This window comes from Nelumbo nucifera, chromosome 1 (assembly GCF_055504915.1).
Source record: "Nelumbo nucifera cultivar China Antique chromosome 1, China Antique-T2T, whole genome shotgun sequence".
Taxonomy (NCBI): domain Eukaryota; kingdom Viridiplantae; phylum Streptophyta; class Magnoliopsida; order Proteales; family Nelumbonaceae; genus Nelumbo; species Nelumbo nucifera.
In genome coordinates, this window is record NC_142649.1 from 22,082,010 (window position 1) to 22,097,662 (window position 15,653).

General features: G+C 34.3%; 2 protein-coding genes across 5 annotated transcripts; both read right to left on the reverse strand.

Annotated features, from left to right (window-relative positions):
• Positions 1-3,916: 3,916 nt before the first annotated feature.
• On the reverse strand, positions 3,917-9,478 carry LOC104605802 (uncharacterized). Its single transcript, XM_088901446.1, has 6 exons — positions 9,339-9,478; positions 7,869-7,965; positions 7,748-7,793; positions 5,680-5,739; positions 5,404-5,436; positions 3,917-4,286 (listed from the first exon to the last, which is right to left on the reverse strand). The coding sequence occupies exons 2-6, from the start codon at positions 7,889-7,891 to the stop codon at positions 4,158-4,160; spliced, it is 291 nt and encodes a 96-aa protein (XP_088757572.1). The 5' UTR covers positions 7,892-7,965; positions 9,339-9,478; the 3' UTR covers positions 3,917-4,157.
• On the reverse strand, positions 9,235-13,036 carry LOC148802995 (Pentatricopeptide repeat (PPR) superfamily protein). 4 transcript variants are annotated; one of them, XM_088901404.1, is made up of 2 exons: positions 12,022-13,036; positions 9,235-11,888 (listed from the first exon to the last, which is right to left on the reverse strand). In XM_088901404.1, the coding sequence occupies exons 1-2, from the start codon at positions 12,049-12,051 to the stop codon at positions 9,786-9,788; spliced, it is 2,133 nt and encodes a 710-aa protein (XP_088757530.1). In that variant the 5' UTR covers positions 12,052-13,036; the 3' UTR covers positions 9,235-9,785. The 4 variants fall into 4 exon arrangements, with proteins under 4 accessions (XP_088757530.1, XP_010269003.2, XP_088757442.1 ...); XM_010270701.2 differs by having other exon boundaries at positions 9,235-12,267; positions 12,842-13,034; XM_088901316.1 differs by having other exon boundaries at positions 9,235-12,267; positions 12,573-13,034.
• Between the last annotated feature and the right edge of the window lie 2,617 nt (positions 13,037-15,653).

Here is a 15,653-nt window from a genome sequence, read left to right on the forward strand (position 1 = left end):
TGATGGGATATTGTTTAATTTGACCCAATCCAATTAAATCCATTACAAAAGGACCAAGTCCAATCCAATCAAACAAATATTTTGGATTATTAAGTCTGGACTGCTCCAATTCAATATGTGTTATTAGTCTGTCCACTCCGTTCTAAAGTCACTAACCAATTAAAAATCAAATGTCACAATAAATTGATTTTCTCTTGGTGAAAAATTTTAAAACTAAATCCTTGGCAATTATTCTTTTAGATATCCCAAAAAAAGTTGATGGTTCCAAAGTAATTTCTTTATCTTCCTGCAGTGTAGAATAATGAAGGCATTTGCAAAGAAATATAAAGCAAACCAGCAAAATAACCATTATCCATTAAAACAAATGAAAGATAAATGAAAATCAAACAGTAAATAGAAAAAATTGTAATCTCCAATTGCTATACATAGTTGCAATCATAGAATACTTGAGGCCTAGATTACTTATCAGAGAAAAAAAAAGTTTAGAGGCCTAGGTTGTGCCAATAAAATTGTTCCAAAGCAATGTGATAGGATTTGAAACATTTCCTCCCTTCAAACTTTCAGGCCATTTATCAAAACTTAAATCATACTATACATCTATACTATATACAAAAGTTCTGATGCAGAGTGAATTATATTTTTGGATTAAAATTACCCTCTATTTTTTTGTTTGAGAAAGGGTATAAAAGTCATTTTATTACAGTTTTAAAACTCCATATCTAATTGTAGAGGTTGAAAATATAACTTCAATTATTACTTTCCACTTCATTTAATCCCCTTTCATTAAGTCTTATATTTAAGGTATTAACTCTCATTTTCTCTTATTAAATCCTATACTTAAGTTATTTTTCACTAATAAATGCTACTAACTAGATTTATGTCAATATTTTTAACAATATATACCCATATATTTTAAAATTGACTCAAAAACAAAATCATTCTTTATCCAAGTGGTGGCTAAGCAATTCAACCACCCGAATCAAATTGATCAACCTATGAAGTCATAGGTATACAATTTTTAAAATAGAAATAAATATAGAAAATTACAAAAATATAGAAAAAATTAGATACATTTTTTATACTTTATTAATTAAATTAAAAAAATTACGTGTAATAAACAACAATTTTTTATAATGAAAATGAAATACATAATTTAGAATTGACCAAAAATGAAATTATCATACTATTTGGCAAAGACCAATAGTTCTGCTTTTGGGTCAACTGTATTAACATTTAATATCATAAATAAATAATAATAAGTAATAAAATATAAAAATGAAAAATGAAAAATGAAAAAAAAAACAAATTTTGCAAAAAAAAACATTCAAGCACATGTATAATATCATATAATTATCATATTAAACAAAAAGTAAGTGCGACATATTAGAATTATTTTTACACACATAAATACACAAAAAATTATAGAAAAATTGAATACATCTATAATTCTATATTTACACTACTATTACAAACATAAATAAGATTGTGGAATTTTCTTTTGAGTAAAACACTCATTTTTGAATTTTGTCTCTATTTAATTGCGATGTTTAAATTGTAAATTAAATTACTACTTTTCACCTAATTCAATTCTCTCTATTTGAATTTTACATTTTTTTGATAAATGAACAAAAAAAATACATAAAAAAATAAAACATTACAAAAAGAAGAATTTAGCCAAATAGGTAAGCCTGCCAATAATACTTAAAACTTCACAACTCGATACAATTATCACATATTTGGATGAGGTGTTTATATAATCATATTTGAATTTTGCAATCAGCATCCGATTAATAATAGAAAACAAAAAATAAAAATACATAAAGTTTTAAAAAAATAGATACATTATCACACAAAAAATTAATAAAAAGAAACAAAAAGCCGGAGAGAGAGAGAGAAGTTAAAACAATCATCATGCAATAGTCAGGGAACCCCTCAAGATGATCCATGCAAAAATCAGTCAAAGAAAAGCCATACTGCACTAACACTGTAAAGTAAAGCAGTAAGGGAAGGAGGAGAATTTCTTGAAATGTCTGAACGTATTCATATGTGACAAAGTTGAATAGAAATAACCCTGAATTTTCACAAATAAATATATCCTGAATTTTTGAATTGGAGTTAACATACCTCGTGGCCATTAGATTAATAGAATAAACTAAAAGTCTTTACGGACGACATCCTTGCTAGCTTGGCTTGGAACACTTATACTTAGAATTGGCCAAACTGGCATTTGTGAGGCTTACCTCCTCGACCATGACGACTTTGCCGGAGTTCCCTTCAAACCGTTCATCTAAATCTCACGTCACATTCCATACTAACTATTCAATAACAGCAACAATAGTCGAGCTTCTCAAGTCACTTCAGTCTAATGTGGCATGCCTTCAATCAGTTTAATCAGATAGGCACACATGGTGAACACATTGAATAAGCACTTAAAATAATTTTTTTGACACCTATCTTTTAAAATATCCTTGAAAAAGATTATAAACAACTTTTAATACAGGTGTCAGAATATTTATCGAGTGGTGCTTACAATGCTGTGCTTACTAGATATAGACGACTTTGGTGCAGGATTGCTTGTACCATCTATTTTCTCAACATGCATGCATGGAACATACTTCCTTGAACTGAACAAAAAATTCCTCACTCAATTCTATTTTTAATGCCATTTTATTACATTTATTATTCCAAAGATTACTCCAAATGCAAAATCTCTGAGATCAAATCAGCCCCCCACAATGTCCCACAGTAACCGCCTGTATTGAAAACATCTCCCAATGATAATATCAAAAATGATGATGTCATCATCGGGAGATGTTCCCAATACACGGCGAGGATGTGTTGTGGGAAGTTGTGGGGGGCAATCGTGCAAGAAATGGACAGAATATAGAGAAAGGAAGGGAGATCAGAGGTTACTTATTTCAACTCTACAGTTTTTTTTTTTTTTTGTATATGGGTCCCACTATTTTACATTTTTTTCTAGCTATTTGACTTCATTTGATGTTCTGTTAACGGATTATCGTCTTTTCGGCATCTGGGTCTTTAAGAAGTTTATGCACCTTTTCAGCTATTGGAAGGGCGTGGAGAAGCAAACTAGGGATTTTAAAATTTTAAATGGATCATATCATGTCATTATAAACGGTTCTCCACGGTATATTTAAGTCCAGTGGGGTCAATGGATGAAGAATGATCAAGTCCATTTTAAAACTTCGGGGTAAGTTTAGAATATGTTTAAATCTTTTACCCTAAAAAAATTATAATATATACAGGAGAGAGAAAACAAAACAGAGTTATTTGGCAGTTACAAATAGCATTTTTATTAACACAATTCTGCATTTCTTTCAAATACAGACCAATACTGGTTGCAAGGTTCAAAATATTGATACACCGGTAGGGGCATATCGGGTATTTCGATACTTGTTTTTTTACTTTATTTTATTTTTTTTTAAACTGGTTCAGGGGAGCCGGTCTAGGACCCCTCCATCCCCTGAACCGGTCAAATCCCCGATACATCCACTGTAGGGGCATATCAGAAGGGTCCCAGAATGATACATATCGGCCGATACAGGCCGATATGTAACGATGCTTTGAACCTTGACTGGTTGTTATCTTTCTCCTAACAACGACTCAAGGAGAAAAGCCTCTTCCTCCTGCAAAAGCAGAAAAATAAGACAGCATTGCTCAGCAGCCGAGGTTCTCCTACTTTTGTTAAGTAATAAACAGTCTTTGTGCATGTATGTGTATTCTAATAAATCAACACCAAGTTTAGTGATTGCATTTTCAATATGGAATTTGCAGCCACTTAACACCAAGGCATTGAATTATGTCTCCTCATCTATTGCACATATGACAGCAGATCTTAGGAGCCAATAAAAGAACAAATAATACATTATTCTACGGAAGTCTGTGAAATAATCATCCTCTTTCCATTAACCATTATTAAGGTCATGGCATCAGTACTCTTTCAAGTCATAAACGACAATAATTATTAATTGATTACCTTCTTCCTAACTTTTTCGCTAGGTGCAGCTGATTTACATTTGAACCAATTTGCGATAACTACAAGAATTCAATTACAAAAAGAGGCATGGATATGTGGATGTACAGGACCCAAATTGTCTAGAGTGTATCATCAAAGAATAGTGGAATTATTACTAGATTCAATATTCATGGATCTTAATCAAGTTATACTGAAAATCCATAGCCTTGCTTGGTTTCTCTTCCGGCGCATGCTTACACCTGATCAAGTAAAGGGGAATGCCGATGCCCTTCCACGAGTAGACTGTACCCTTTTCTTGTTTGTAAAAGAAATCGGCCGGTTGGCCCCAGTGTATTAGCACCATTTTTCAATAGCACAGCATAATAGAAAGTGGAAACATGAATGAGATTTAAAATTTTCAATTTCAATTCCAAAGAAAAATCCAGTCTCAAAAAAGTGAGATTTGTGAGATTTCCTGAAAATTTTTAGAAATGGCATTATCTATTTAAATTTTTGGGAATACCATCATCTATCATCATCATCTAAGCCTTGCCCCAACTATATGGGGTTGGCTACATAAATCCTGTTTTGCCAATCTATTCTATTGAGGAGATGATTTCATACTAGGTGAAAAATATTACAGAAGAAACATTAGGGGGATAACTTCTCAAGAAAAAGAAATTAAAAATTCTTCTGTTAGTGGGAGACTTGGGAACAAAAGAAATCAATAAAAAGACAATGGAGAGTAGACTACAATGGTTTGGCCATATGATATGAACACTACTAATACTAGCAACAAGTGATTTAGCTCAAGCAGAAGGTTCAAAAAGACAAAGGAAGGGCTAAAAAGAACCTAAGATCAAGTAGTGAGTCAAGATTTATCTGCTCATTCTTTAACAAAACAATGTAATCTTGTACAAGTTATACAAAAAATGCAGTCTTGTATAACTTTTGCTTCTTCACCACCTTCTTTTCAGTTTCCTTTTTCTTTCTGGCTTCAATGTTTCACAAATTCACTATGATGGCCTTGCTTAAGTCATCTTCTTGGTGCTTCTATCTTGTAAAAAAATCTGTCAACATCAGATATAGTCATATATGGATCCTTTTACCCATCTGCAACTCCACATCATCACAACTAATATGGTTGCTCATCTATTTATTCATGATGATCAATCATGTTCAAACTTCAAAGAGGGTAATATTTTGGGGGATCTTTGATTTGGAAAATGTTAATCAAATTTCAGACAAACTTTCCAGACATAAAAATAAGATCTTATCCTAATAAGATTTAATTAGATTTAAGAGTTATCAGGTTATAGGCTTCCAAATGCCACCTCAATGCTTTACCAAGTTCTAAAAACAAGTTATAAGAAATCAGACAATGTTCTAGGACTCAAGAACATGTAAAACTAGATGAGATTGCTTACATCATCAGCAATTTGCAATAGACCACTTTGATCCTGCATGAACAAAAAAAAGGTTTTCAGTTGACATTCTCCCCAATCCTCAATCTTTGATCCAAGATTTGTTAACCTTTTCCCAATAAAAAAGTACAAAACCAAACCAACAAACAACAGTTTTTAAAGGCACCTGGACAGTACAAGTTCCATATATTAACAATATAAAAAGGAAAGTCATGTGTTTATTCAAGAGTATCATCACTAGTATCCCAAATATGCAAAGATGAAAAGCTGGCAAGTTACCTTTACAGCAACAAATAGAAGTGGGTCAGATGGTGTATCAACCATATAATGTGTACCATCCTGCAAAACAAATGTCAAGAGTGAGAGATATAAGAAATGGATTCTGGTCTTGGAGTAATATATCTGAGCATTGTATCAAACTTCAAATGACCATCCCTCTCTATGATATCCTTTAACAAGGTATTAACCCATAGAGACAATGCAATAGTGTTTTTAAGCAAAATGACATATGGAGAGGGCACGAGGGAAAAATTAACAGCTTTCAATTCAGAATATAATCTTTTACAATACTAAAATGTTTGTAATCTTCTTAGCCTTGTCTGAACCTTTTTCTTAACTCCTTGTACTTCCCTTTAAACCAAACACATTTGACCAATTACAAACAAAATTTCATCTCAAAACCATGAATTCATTGAGGGCAAAAGCCCAATCCATGACAGACATCCACACAAAGACGCACCAAAAGCTCTTCCAAGCACTGTTTTGAAAATCATAATCATATCGTAAATCGTAGAGAAAGTTGAATCAAATTGAATTGTGAATCGTATCATAAATCGTAAGATTATTTCTATTTTTTACAAACTTGTCAAAAAATTAAACATAGATACATTAAAAGGCTAAATATATATACGAAAGTGACTTTACCCTATTTTTAATCTATATCTACCATATATGTATTTAAATAGAACTTACCACAATAGAAGCCTAAGATGATATAATCAAGTTTGACTTGAAAATCAAACAAATCTACATACAAGGGCTCTTTAACCTACATATGATGGAAAATAAACTCAATTTCTAGTCTTAAATAGCATAAATAAATCATTTTCTAGTAAGGGAGGGTCTCCTTTGGCAAAACTAAATATAAACAAAAAAAATAACAGAGAACTAATTCTTAATTGAATTTATTTGAATCATAGAAATCATATAAATCATATAAATCATATAAATCATAAGATTTATGAAATAAATCTATTCTTTTCACTATTACTTGAGGCATCCTAAAGACCGACAAATAAACAGGGAGGTTAGCTAGAGTGGATTTGATCAATGTAAGTCTCCCAACCAGAGAAATATGGTTCCTCTTCCATCCGGTCAGTCTTTTCTCAATTTTCTCTACCACTGAACTCCAAAAACTAGCCAGTCTAGGGTTATCTCCTAGAGGTAAACCTAAATACCTTAAAGACCATTTCCCACTCTCAGACCCCAAGGATTCAGCCATAGATCTAAGCTCCTCACTTTCTAGATTGACCCCCACCAGTAGGCTTTTGTTCCAACTTACACTCTACCCATACTTCTTGCCACTTAGATATATTGATGCAGGTATCCACCACTAGTTGTACAACTATATTCAACTCAGCAATGTAGCATTGTGAATTAAGCGATAGCATGGAAATTGTTGCAATAATTGATATGGCATTAAACAAAACAGGATTCATGTAACTGACCCCATATAGTTGGGATAAGGCCTAGATGATGATGGAAATTGTTGCAGTACACAAAGTACATTTATTCCAAGGTGTAGACTTGTATTGTAATGGCCATGTTCAATTTCTCTAGAGTTTATCATATAGTTATACTATATTTATTACATTCCCATATCTGAACACTGCTGCCAATCTGCATACTCGTTGCTGTGGAGAAATTTTTCATCATTTTTAGAGATTCATTCCTGTTTTTAATCAATAATGAAACATGAAATCATTCATTAAAAAGCATTATCAGTTTCATCATCATCTTGAAGCATTTAAAGCAAAATAGCTTTCATCTCTGAAATCAACATCAATATTGACTTTCATAGCATCAAGATGCTATGTAACTCCAATAAATGGTACAAGTCAAAAAACTTAAGTCTGATTTATCACAGTCATTAACCAAACAAACAAAGAAAAGATAACCCCACAGGTTCACTGGAAGAGAAAAGGTGGGGCAAGTCAACACAGAAGTTAAAAATAAAAGAAGAGCATTCAGAAATATTTCTGGTATCAAGCAGTTTTATACAAAGCTTCTATCTATAGCTTATTGACAACCAGCAAACTGAAATCCAAAGCTAAAACAAGATACATACAGCTGACCATCCATAAACATTTGTGCTCTTGAAGATTTGAACAGGCCTGCAGGAGTAAAATTATCCATTACATACGAAGTTCAGAAAATTTATAAAGCTACAAAGGAACTAAATCACTTACGTGTCAACTGCGCACAGCAGCATGCAATCATCCCTCTGGAAACTTTTGAATACCCTTCTTATTATGCACTCTAATGGCAAATTATTTGTAGAGTCCACCTATCCATGGTTTTCCAAAATCCTCAATTTGGTAAAAACACAATTTTAAGCAAGCAGTGAGCATGCAAGTCAAGGGAAATTTGTCATGAAAGCACTGATTCAAATGCCTCTCATAACAAGGTGGAATAATATTCTAAACAAACAGGAGTTTTATGTATATTACTATTAAGCTCTGTTTTTATGTTCCATGAGGTCACAAAAGCATTGTAAATTGAGATGTTTTCAATATGCTATAACCAATATATGTCTCACAATAGTCACTAGATCTAAGTCTTGCAATAGTCCTGCACAACTGGGGTTTTCTCATGTGAGACCCAAAAGATGTTTTGGGACCTACCAACCCAATCACCTTCTCTGGGAGGCCATAGATTAAGGCCCTAGTTTCCCAGTTACAGTGGTGATTTCATAATATTTAGCAATTTTCTGATATTGGTCAAATATTGAATTTTAATTCTCGTAGTAGGTATTGTCTCTGTGCTTAAATGTTTTAGACTCTTAACTTTTTTTTTCGGATAATTTTTTAGACTCTTAACATTTTGTTTTGATAATTTTTAGACTCTTAACTAATAGGCAGTTCAAATAGTTATATGGTTGGCTCAACAAGGTTATCTTGGACCTTAGTAATATTAAAGTTGAAATTTTGTAACCCTTTTTAAACCTACTAGATATAGGTAAAAACTTGTCTGTTTAGGGTGAATTTTTTGATAAATAACAAGATTTTATTAATATCTGAGATACGCTTAGCTATCCAAATATTATTAACAATTCTTTCCCATAGAAGCAAACTCCTAATACCTCAATTGAATAACTTTCATATATTAGAATTGCCTCAAGCCTGTAAGTAAGAAAAAGAGTGTGATGTTTTGGAGACCAAAACAGTATTAAAAACCCAAGAAGAACCAATCATCTAATACATAATTCAGAAAATTAAAAAGAAAAAAATGCCACTTTAATATGAAAGTTTAAGATGCAGACAGATGCAAAAATGAAAATACAATGTAAAATTGTTCTAACAAGGAGCCAGGATCTCCCTCTCAAAATATGAATTTCTAAAAGATTGACAGTATGAATGTATTAGTTATTTAGATTTCTATATATTCCAATTAAAAATGTGTGCTGGAGCTTGAACCTGAAGTCTTTAACTTCAAAAAAGGATTCACATCATCATCATTATTATCAGCTAAACTTTGTCCTAACTATATAGGATCGAATACATCAATCCTGCCCCGCTATTCCTTTTTGATCAATGCCCCAAACAAGGATATTCATAGTTGTAAATGCTAGCTGGATTTATATTAGTATCCTCAAATACACCATCCACTGGCCATTTCAATCCAACCAGTTTAGTGATCAAAAAACAGAAAGAAGCTTCCCAGTTAAATGTTCTAAAAACCTCAACTGAGCAGACTTTCCAAATCCCATAAAAGATAAACCATGATTCAGGAGACTGATGACCCCAGATAAACTACCACTACCAGATGGCACTTAGAGAAGCTCTCTTACAAGCAAGCGGTCTGGGCCTGCAAGCTCAAATAAATATGCCATATATGTCATTCCACCCATGCTATCAGATCATAAAAGTACTTGGTGGAAAGTTATTGATGGTGAACAGTCTGAATGAGATGGCATTCAGCAATTATGGTCGTGACTACAGTCCATAAAAGTTGGTAAGTGGATTCCTAATGATTTTTTGCAAAAGCCACCCAGTTGATTTTTGATATACCAACTGCTAAAGCTAATATATTTTTAGCCATCACAGCCTGAGCTTCCATCTTGACTTCATAATTTCAGCAAGAATTCAACCAACAAAGGACTTCCATTAAAATAAGCCCACCCACTTCTTAAATGCCAATGCTGCTTCTCTCCTTTGGCACTGGGCTTCTGTTTGGAACTTGGGGGCCTTTTTTTTGTAAAGTGTTTTGTGGTATTTCAAGAAGAGGGTCCTGTATTTGTACTTGTCAATAAACAAGTTCTCTACTTCCATCATTTCTACAACTTCATTTGCTCTCAAGAAAAATCCACCCCTTACAAAGACATAAAGTAAGGAATCCAGGAGCTCCTGATCAAATTTCATAGAACTAGAAGATGCAAGAACCTTCATCTCACCCCACAACTCTGTTACCTCAAGGTACTTTCCCCCAATGGCAGCATACCCAGTGACTAATGAATGAAAAGTCTGTGCATTTGGTAGATGCCCCAAAGCCCTCATCTTTTTTAGAGCCTTCTCAGCATCTTGCATTAGTCTCTTCCTACAGAAAAAATGGATCACATTATTCCAGTCATGCACCCCACAATCTGCTCTTTGCCCTTCTTTGATTTCTTCCAACAGTTTTGCCATCATACCTGCTTCACCACTTTCTGCACAACCCTTTACTAACATCTCAAATTCTCGATGAATAGGTTTTGAGATCTTGGCCTCTTTCATCTCTTTGAATAGATCAAGAGCACCTTGAGTATCTTTCTGAATGACTCTAGATTGGATCAATGCCTCATAGCAGCTTGAATCAAGTTGAACCCCAGCTTTACGAGCATCTCTTAGAAGAGAAGTCACCTCTTCTGGTCGGTTTGCTTTACAATAGGCTTTTAGGAGGGAAGAGTAGACAGAAGAGTTAGTCCTTACCCTAGCATATCGCATCTCATCAAGTAGGTCATGCGCTTGATCTAACCATCCAAGTGATATACAAGCATTAATTACATGGACCACAGCTGAGTTCTCAGGGGAAACTGGGCCATCTTCTTTATCTGCCTTGATTAAAAACTCAGCTAAATCCTTAACTTTTCCTGCTTGAAGAAAGGCCTTAACCAGTTTGGCATAACTTTTTTCAGTTGGCTGGAGAATACCATGTTTAGATGTAACCAGTTCAACTCGTGTTTGAAGTTTAGCTAATAGCATATCAAGCATTTCTTTTGCCTCAACCTCAAGCCTTGCATAACTTCTATCTCTAGAAAATTCCTCGTAAGATGGGGCATGGTGCTCAAGTAATTTAATACCACCTGAAACCTCAGATTTTCCAAAAGAAATTTGCTCAGGATTTTGTGCAAGAGAGGACTTCTTAGTTCCAACAGCTTCAAGTACAAGTGTTGCTGAAGCAAGAGACTTTCGAGCATCTTTTGCCTTTCTGAGCATTTCCAATACAATCTGGGATGCAGAATCCATGTCCCCAAAATTCAAATGGCATGTCAGCAAACAATTATAGAACTGTTGAAACTGAAGATCACCTAAGCTGCAAGCTTCATCTATGTTTCTCTTAAGCTTCTTGAGGTCTTCTCTACGTCCATTTCTTTCATATATGTGTACCATAGTGATAAGTGAATTTGCATCAGCTTTCACACCAACTCGTGGCATCATGTCAAGAAGTTGTTCAGCTTTTCTATAAGTCCCAGATAACAAACACCCAGCTAAAGCGATGTTAAAAACAGTAGTGTTTGGTTTCATGGCAAGCATAGGTCTGTTGCTCTTTTTCCGTGGGTCCACCCTGTTATCCTGGAATAAGTATCCTATCTCTAGAATCAACTCTGCAGCAAGGTAAGCCCCAGGTGCTGTTTGTGCCATGTGGGCAACAATTGCTGACCAAGAAGATACAGGAGGAAATTCCTCCATTTCTACCAATTTTCTCACAACTGTTGAAGAGGGAACAGGCAATCTACTCCTTGCAAGCATATAAGACAGATATATCAGAGTATCCTTCTCTAACAGATAATGTTTTCCCTTCTCAATAACCATTTCCACCAAACTGTAAGCTTTCTCAAGCCAGTAAATGTCAGGGCTTCCAGCAAAACCCGTGAGAACCTTGTTCAGTACAGATTTCCTAGGGAGCCCTTCGATTTGCATGTGAAGTTCATACAACTTCCATGCATCATCAAACATATGGTCATCAATAGCATTTCCTAATTCCATTGTTATTTTTGAAGGATCCCTAGCCTGCACCAGGATTGAACCAGCCATGGTGGAGAATGAGGGCCAGGTTAGGAATTTAAATCCATTCACTGAACTTGTAAAAAGACTTTTCATGTTCGATTTGTTCAAAAAGAAATCCATGAATCGACAACTATACCCATAGTTCAAGTAAGGCCCAGGTCGACATCTATGCATCCTGGTTATCTTGTACTGATTGCCATCAAGCAAGAAAGCAAGGGCAGAAGAGGAAATTGAAGTCCAATGATACCCAAGTTTCTTAATGGATATCATTTTTAGTTTCGACCACAGTAGAATTGCCCAGAACTAATTTTGGCATAAACTCAAACAGAAATGTGGTATTCGTCAGCGACTTCCTTTGCAATGTTCCACGCAGAAATGAACCCTGTGGAGACGAAAGGGATAGAGAAATCAATGAGAAAATCATGAGACGGTCTCACTAATACGATACTATCACCACCCAGATGAACACTATAAACGCAAGGGGCAGAACAGACCTTTGAACCGAGGTGTCAATATGCTAAAAAGAACCTATTTATCTTACTGACAGAGGAATTTATATATGATAAAAAAGAAGGAAACCTATAATCTGCCCTTCATCATAATCTGGGATCATGGAGTGGAATCAAGCCTAAAAGGACACTCGAATTAATATCAACAGTAGGAAAACGAGTGGGCTCAGAAGAATACCGTTTCAAAATCATAGCAGAGAACATTCGTTAAAACAGAGTTAAAATAAAGATAGTGACCGAATGATTCAACTATTGAAAATCAAAATGCGTCACAAATTCACAATGAACTTCATGCATCGCTAGAATAGCAGAAAGAAATGGACACAAGCAGCAAACCGGGCTTCCATGGATTAACGTTATGTGCTACAAATTTTCAAATCGGTCACTAGCAGGAATGGAACAAAACCATAAAATGAAGAAAACGTCTATCTTTGATGTTGGCTTAACTTCAAGATTGGATGCTGCAGTCTGAACAGACAATGATTACCGGAGTCGACTCGTGGAGAAGAGAAACAACGGTGAAATGGACGAGGATCCCGTGCAGATTGGTGAGCTGGGAGGACGGTTCCTCTACACGTTCGGCTCGAGTGTCTTCCTCAACGGTCCATTGTAGCTAAAACCGAGTGGGAGTTGGTTCGATATCTGTCCCAAAATATAACCTTGACCGGAGGATCGCTGCTGCTACCTAGACCGGCAACAATAGCCAGACTTGATTCATCGTAGAGCTGCAAACTGGGCCGTGCCGGGCCTTGTCACTGTAGCAACCGGACCGGGCCGCCCCGGGCATGTCGGGGCTTAGGTTTTGAGGTGCAAGGGCCGACCTGGCATAGCACGAGTAGACCTGTTCATGGGCCAGGTAACCCGACGGCCTGGCCCGGTCCCTAAACGGGTTTGGACGTTTTTAAGCCTACGGGCTTGACCTCGGGCCTAAAACACCAAGCCCGATTATTTTGCGGGTTGAATTCGGGATTTGTCAAAAAAAGCTCAGCCCAATCCAACTATTTTATATCATATAAAATATATATAATATTTATTATAATTTCTAAATTCATAAAATTGAAAACCCTACCCAACTTTTCCTTTCCCTCTCTTCATCTATTATCCTTTTATCAGTTCTCACTTCTCAAAGAGTTCAAGCTAGCAATGACCAAACTATTAATCTTCAGTGAATCGGTAGCAAAGGCAAGCAGCGGTATGCAATAACCTTTTTTTTGCATTACCTTCTCTAGCGAACTTAGGTAGTAGCAAGCCAGCGACCAGGTCCTCTCATCTCTCGACTCTCATTGTTTTCATCAATCACCAACAAGTCAGTGACAAATGTAGGCTAGTAGCGGTACTCGGCGGGCTCAGGTAGCAACGATCAGGTTCTCTCTCTCTGTACCGACAAACACAGGAAGTTGGCGAACTTGAACTTCAAGCTTGGGCCCAGGCTTTAGGTTTTTTATAAGGGTCAGGCTTGGGCTCGGGCTTGAAAAAAATTCTATTAATGGAGAGTGAAAGCCCGGCCCATGAACAGGTCTAAGCACAAGTGCACGACAAAATGGGCTGCACTGTCCCACCCATTTTGTATTTTGACTTGGGGGGAGGTTTACATAAATACCCCAAGAGTTAATTTGGGGGTATTTTTGTATTTTGACTTGGGGACAGAAAAATGACAATAATGCCCCCAAAACTTATATAAAAGTTAAGTTGGGGGTATTTGGTAAAATGATAAATAATTTTATGAAAGGCCAAAATACCCCTCCCAATAACTATAAAATAGTTAGTTTTTAAGGGCATTTTGCTTAATTAAATTAATTTCAACTTCAATAGATTCTCTTACACCCTCCCTTATTCTCATCACATCAATTCTCATACTTTCTCACACTCTCATATACTCGAATACTTTAATATACTCTCATACACTCTCATACTCTCATAATCTCTTACTCCCTAATCCCTAATTCTCAATTTTATTCAAGTTTCAACAAAAAGAAAAAAAATGTTTGCTCAAGTATCTCAAGTTAACAATTGGAAAGCTTAGAAGGTTCATCAGTTGAAATCAAGTTGGACCGATCAAATGACCGAGTCAATTGCAATTAATTTTCATTTTTTAGGATTTTAATACTACAAATTTTTAAAAATGGCTTGTTCCTTTCAAAATTCTTTTCCCAACATGTTTGATTTTGAAGATGCAATACTAATATGGGTAGGGAATGTTTACTATAGAGACTCTTGAGGGGAATGGAAAAAAGTTATTTGCATTAGATGTAAGAGTGATTTCAGTTATAGGTTGGTACTCCCCATTTGGCTAGACATATGGTCACTTATCTAAAAAATAATGATAGTCAAAATCAACCATAAATTAGGTGCAGTTTTTTTTGTAATTTTCAATATTCTAAGATAAAATGAAACAATAATTAACTAAATATATTGTATATATTGAACAACCATTTTTATTAGTTGAAGACCTTAGGTTAGAAATAATTTTACAACAACCAATAAATTTCTAATTTGAAAAAAAAAAATCTAGTTTTAGAGCATATGCTGTAAAATTTGTTTATTCATATAAATAAAATTTAATTTCTACATTGTCGACTCTTAATTCTAAAATTGCACTCATATCATATATTTGGACTTCCAAATATAAATTATATTTGTGTTACGAGGCATTTTATTGATAGTCATTGGCTTTTACATAAAAGAATTTTAAGTTTTATATTGGCTTTTACATAAAAGAATTTTAAGTTTTATAAAACTTGAATGATCACATATTAGCCTAGTAATTGCTACAAGTATATTAAATACTTTGCATCTATTAGTTTTGATAATGCCAATAATAATTACTCAACAATAAATATTTTAAATTATCAATTAAAACCATGTTTAAATGATAAATTATTTAATATTAGGTGTAATGTCACATATTAAATTTACGTGTTTAAGATGTTTTAAATATTGCTTCTCATATTTCTAAAATTAGAAATTTCATTATGCATATTAGAAGTTCTAGTGCAAGAAAACAAGAATTTAAATATTTATGTCAAAAATAAAATTTGAAATATAGAAATTTTGTATTAGATGTTGAATAGGTAGAATTCCACTTATTCTATTTCATACAAAGACATGTTTATTAATTTTTAAAATGAGAAAATGCCCTATGATTTTATAACCAATGATGATTGGGAAATTGTAGTTTGCATAAAAGATTTTTTACAAATTTTATATGATACAACTAATACATTTTTAGGTGTATATTGCCCAACTTATTGCATTTTAG

What these genes read in the sequence shown, in the direction of transcription:
- LOC104605802 (XM_088901446.1), bottom strand. Translation starts at nt 7,891, where the DNA reads ATGCTGCTGTGCGCAGTTGACAC. An exon ending in CTGCTGTGCGCAGTTGACAC is followed by an intron (nt 7,794 to 7,868) that starts GTAAGTGATTTA and finishes TTACTCCTGCAG; the next exon opens with GCCTGTTCAAATCTTCAAGA. An exon ending in TTCTATTTGTTGCTGTAAAG is followed by an intron (nt 5,437 to 5,679) that starts GTAACTTGCCAG and finishes TTGTTCATGCAG; the next exon opens with GATCAAAGTGGTCTATTGCA.
- LOC148802995 (XM_010270701.2), bottom strand. Translation starts at nt 12,155, where the DNA reads ATGATATCCATTAAGAAACTTGGGTATCATTGGACTTCAATTTCCTCT.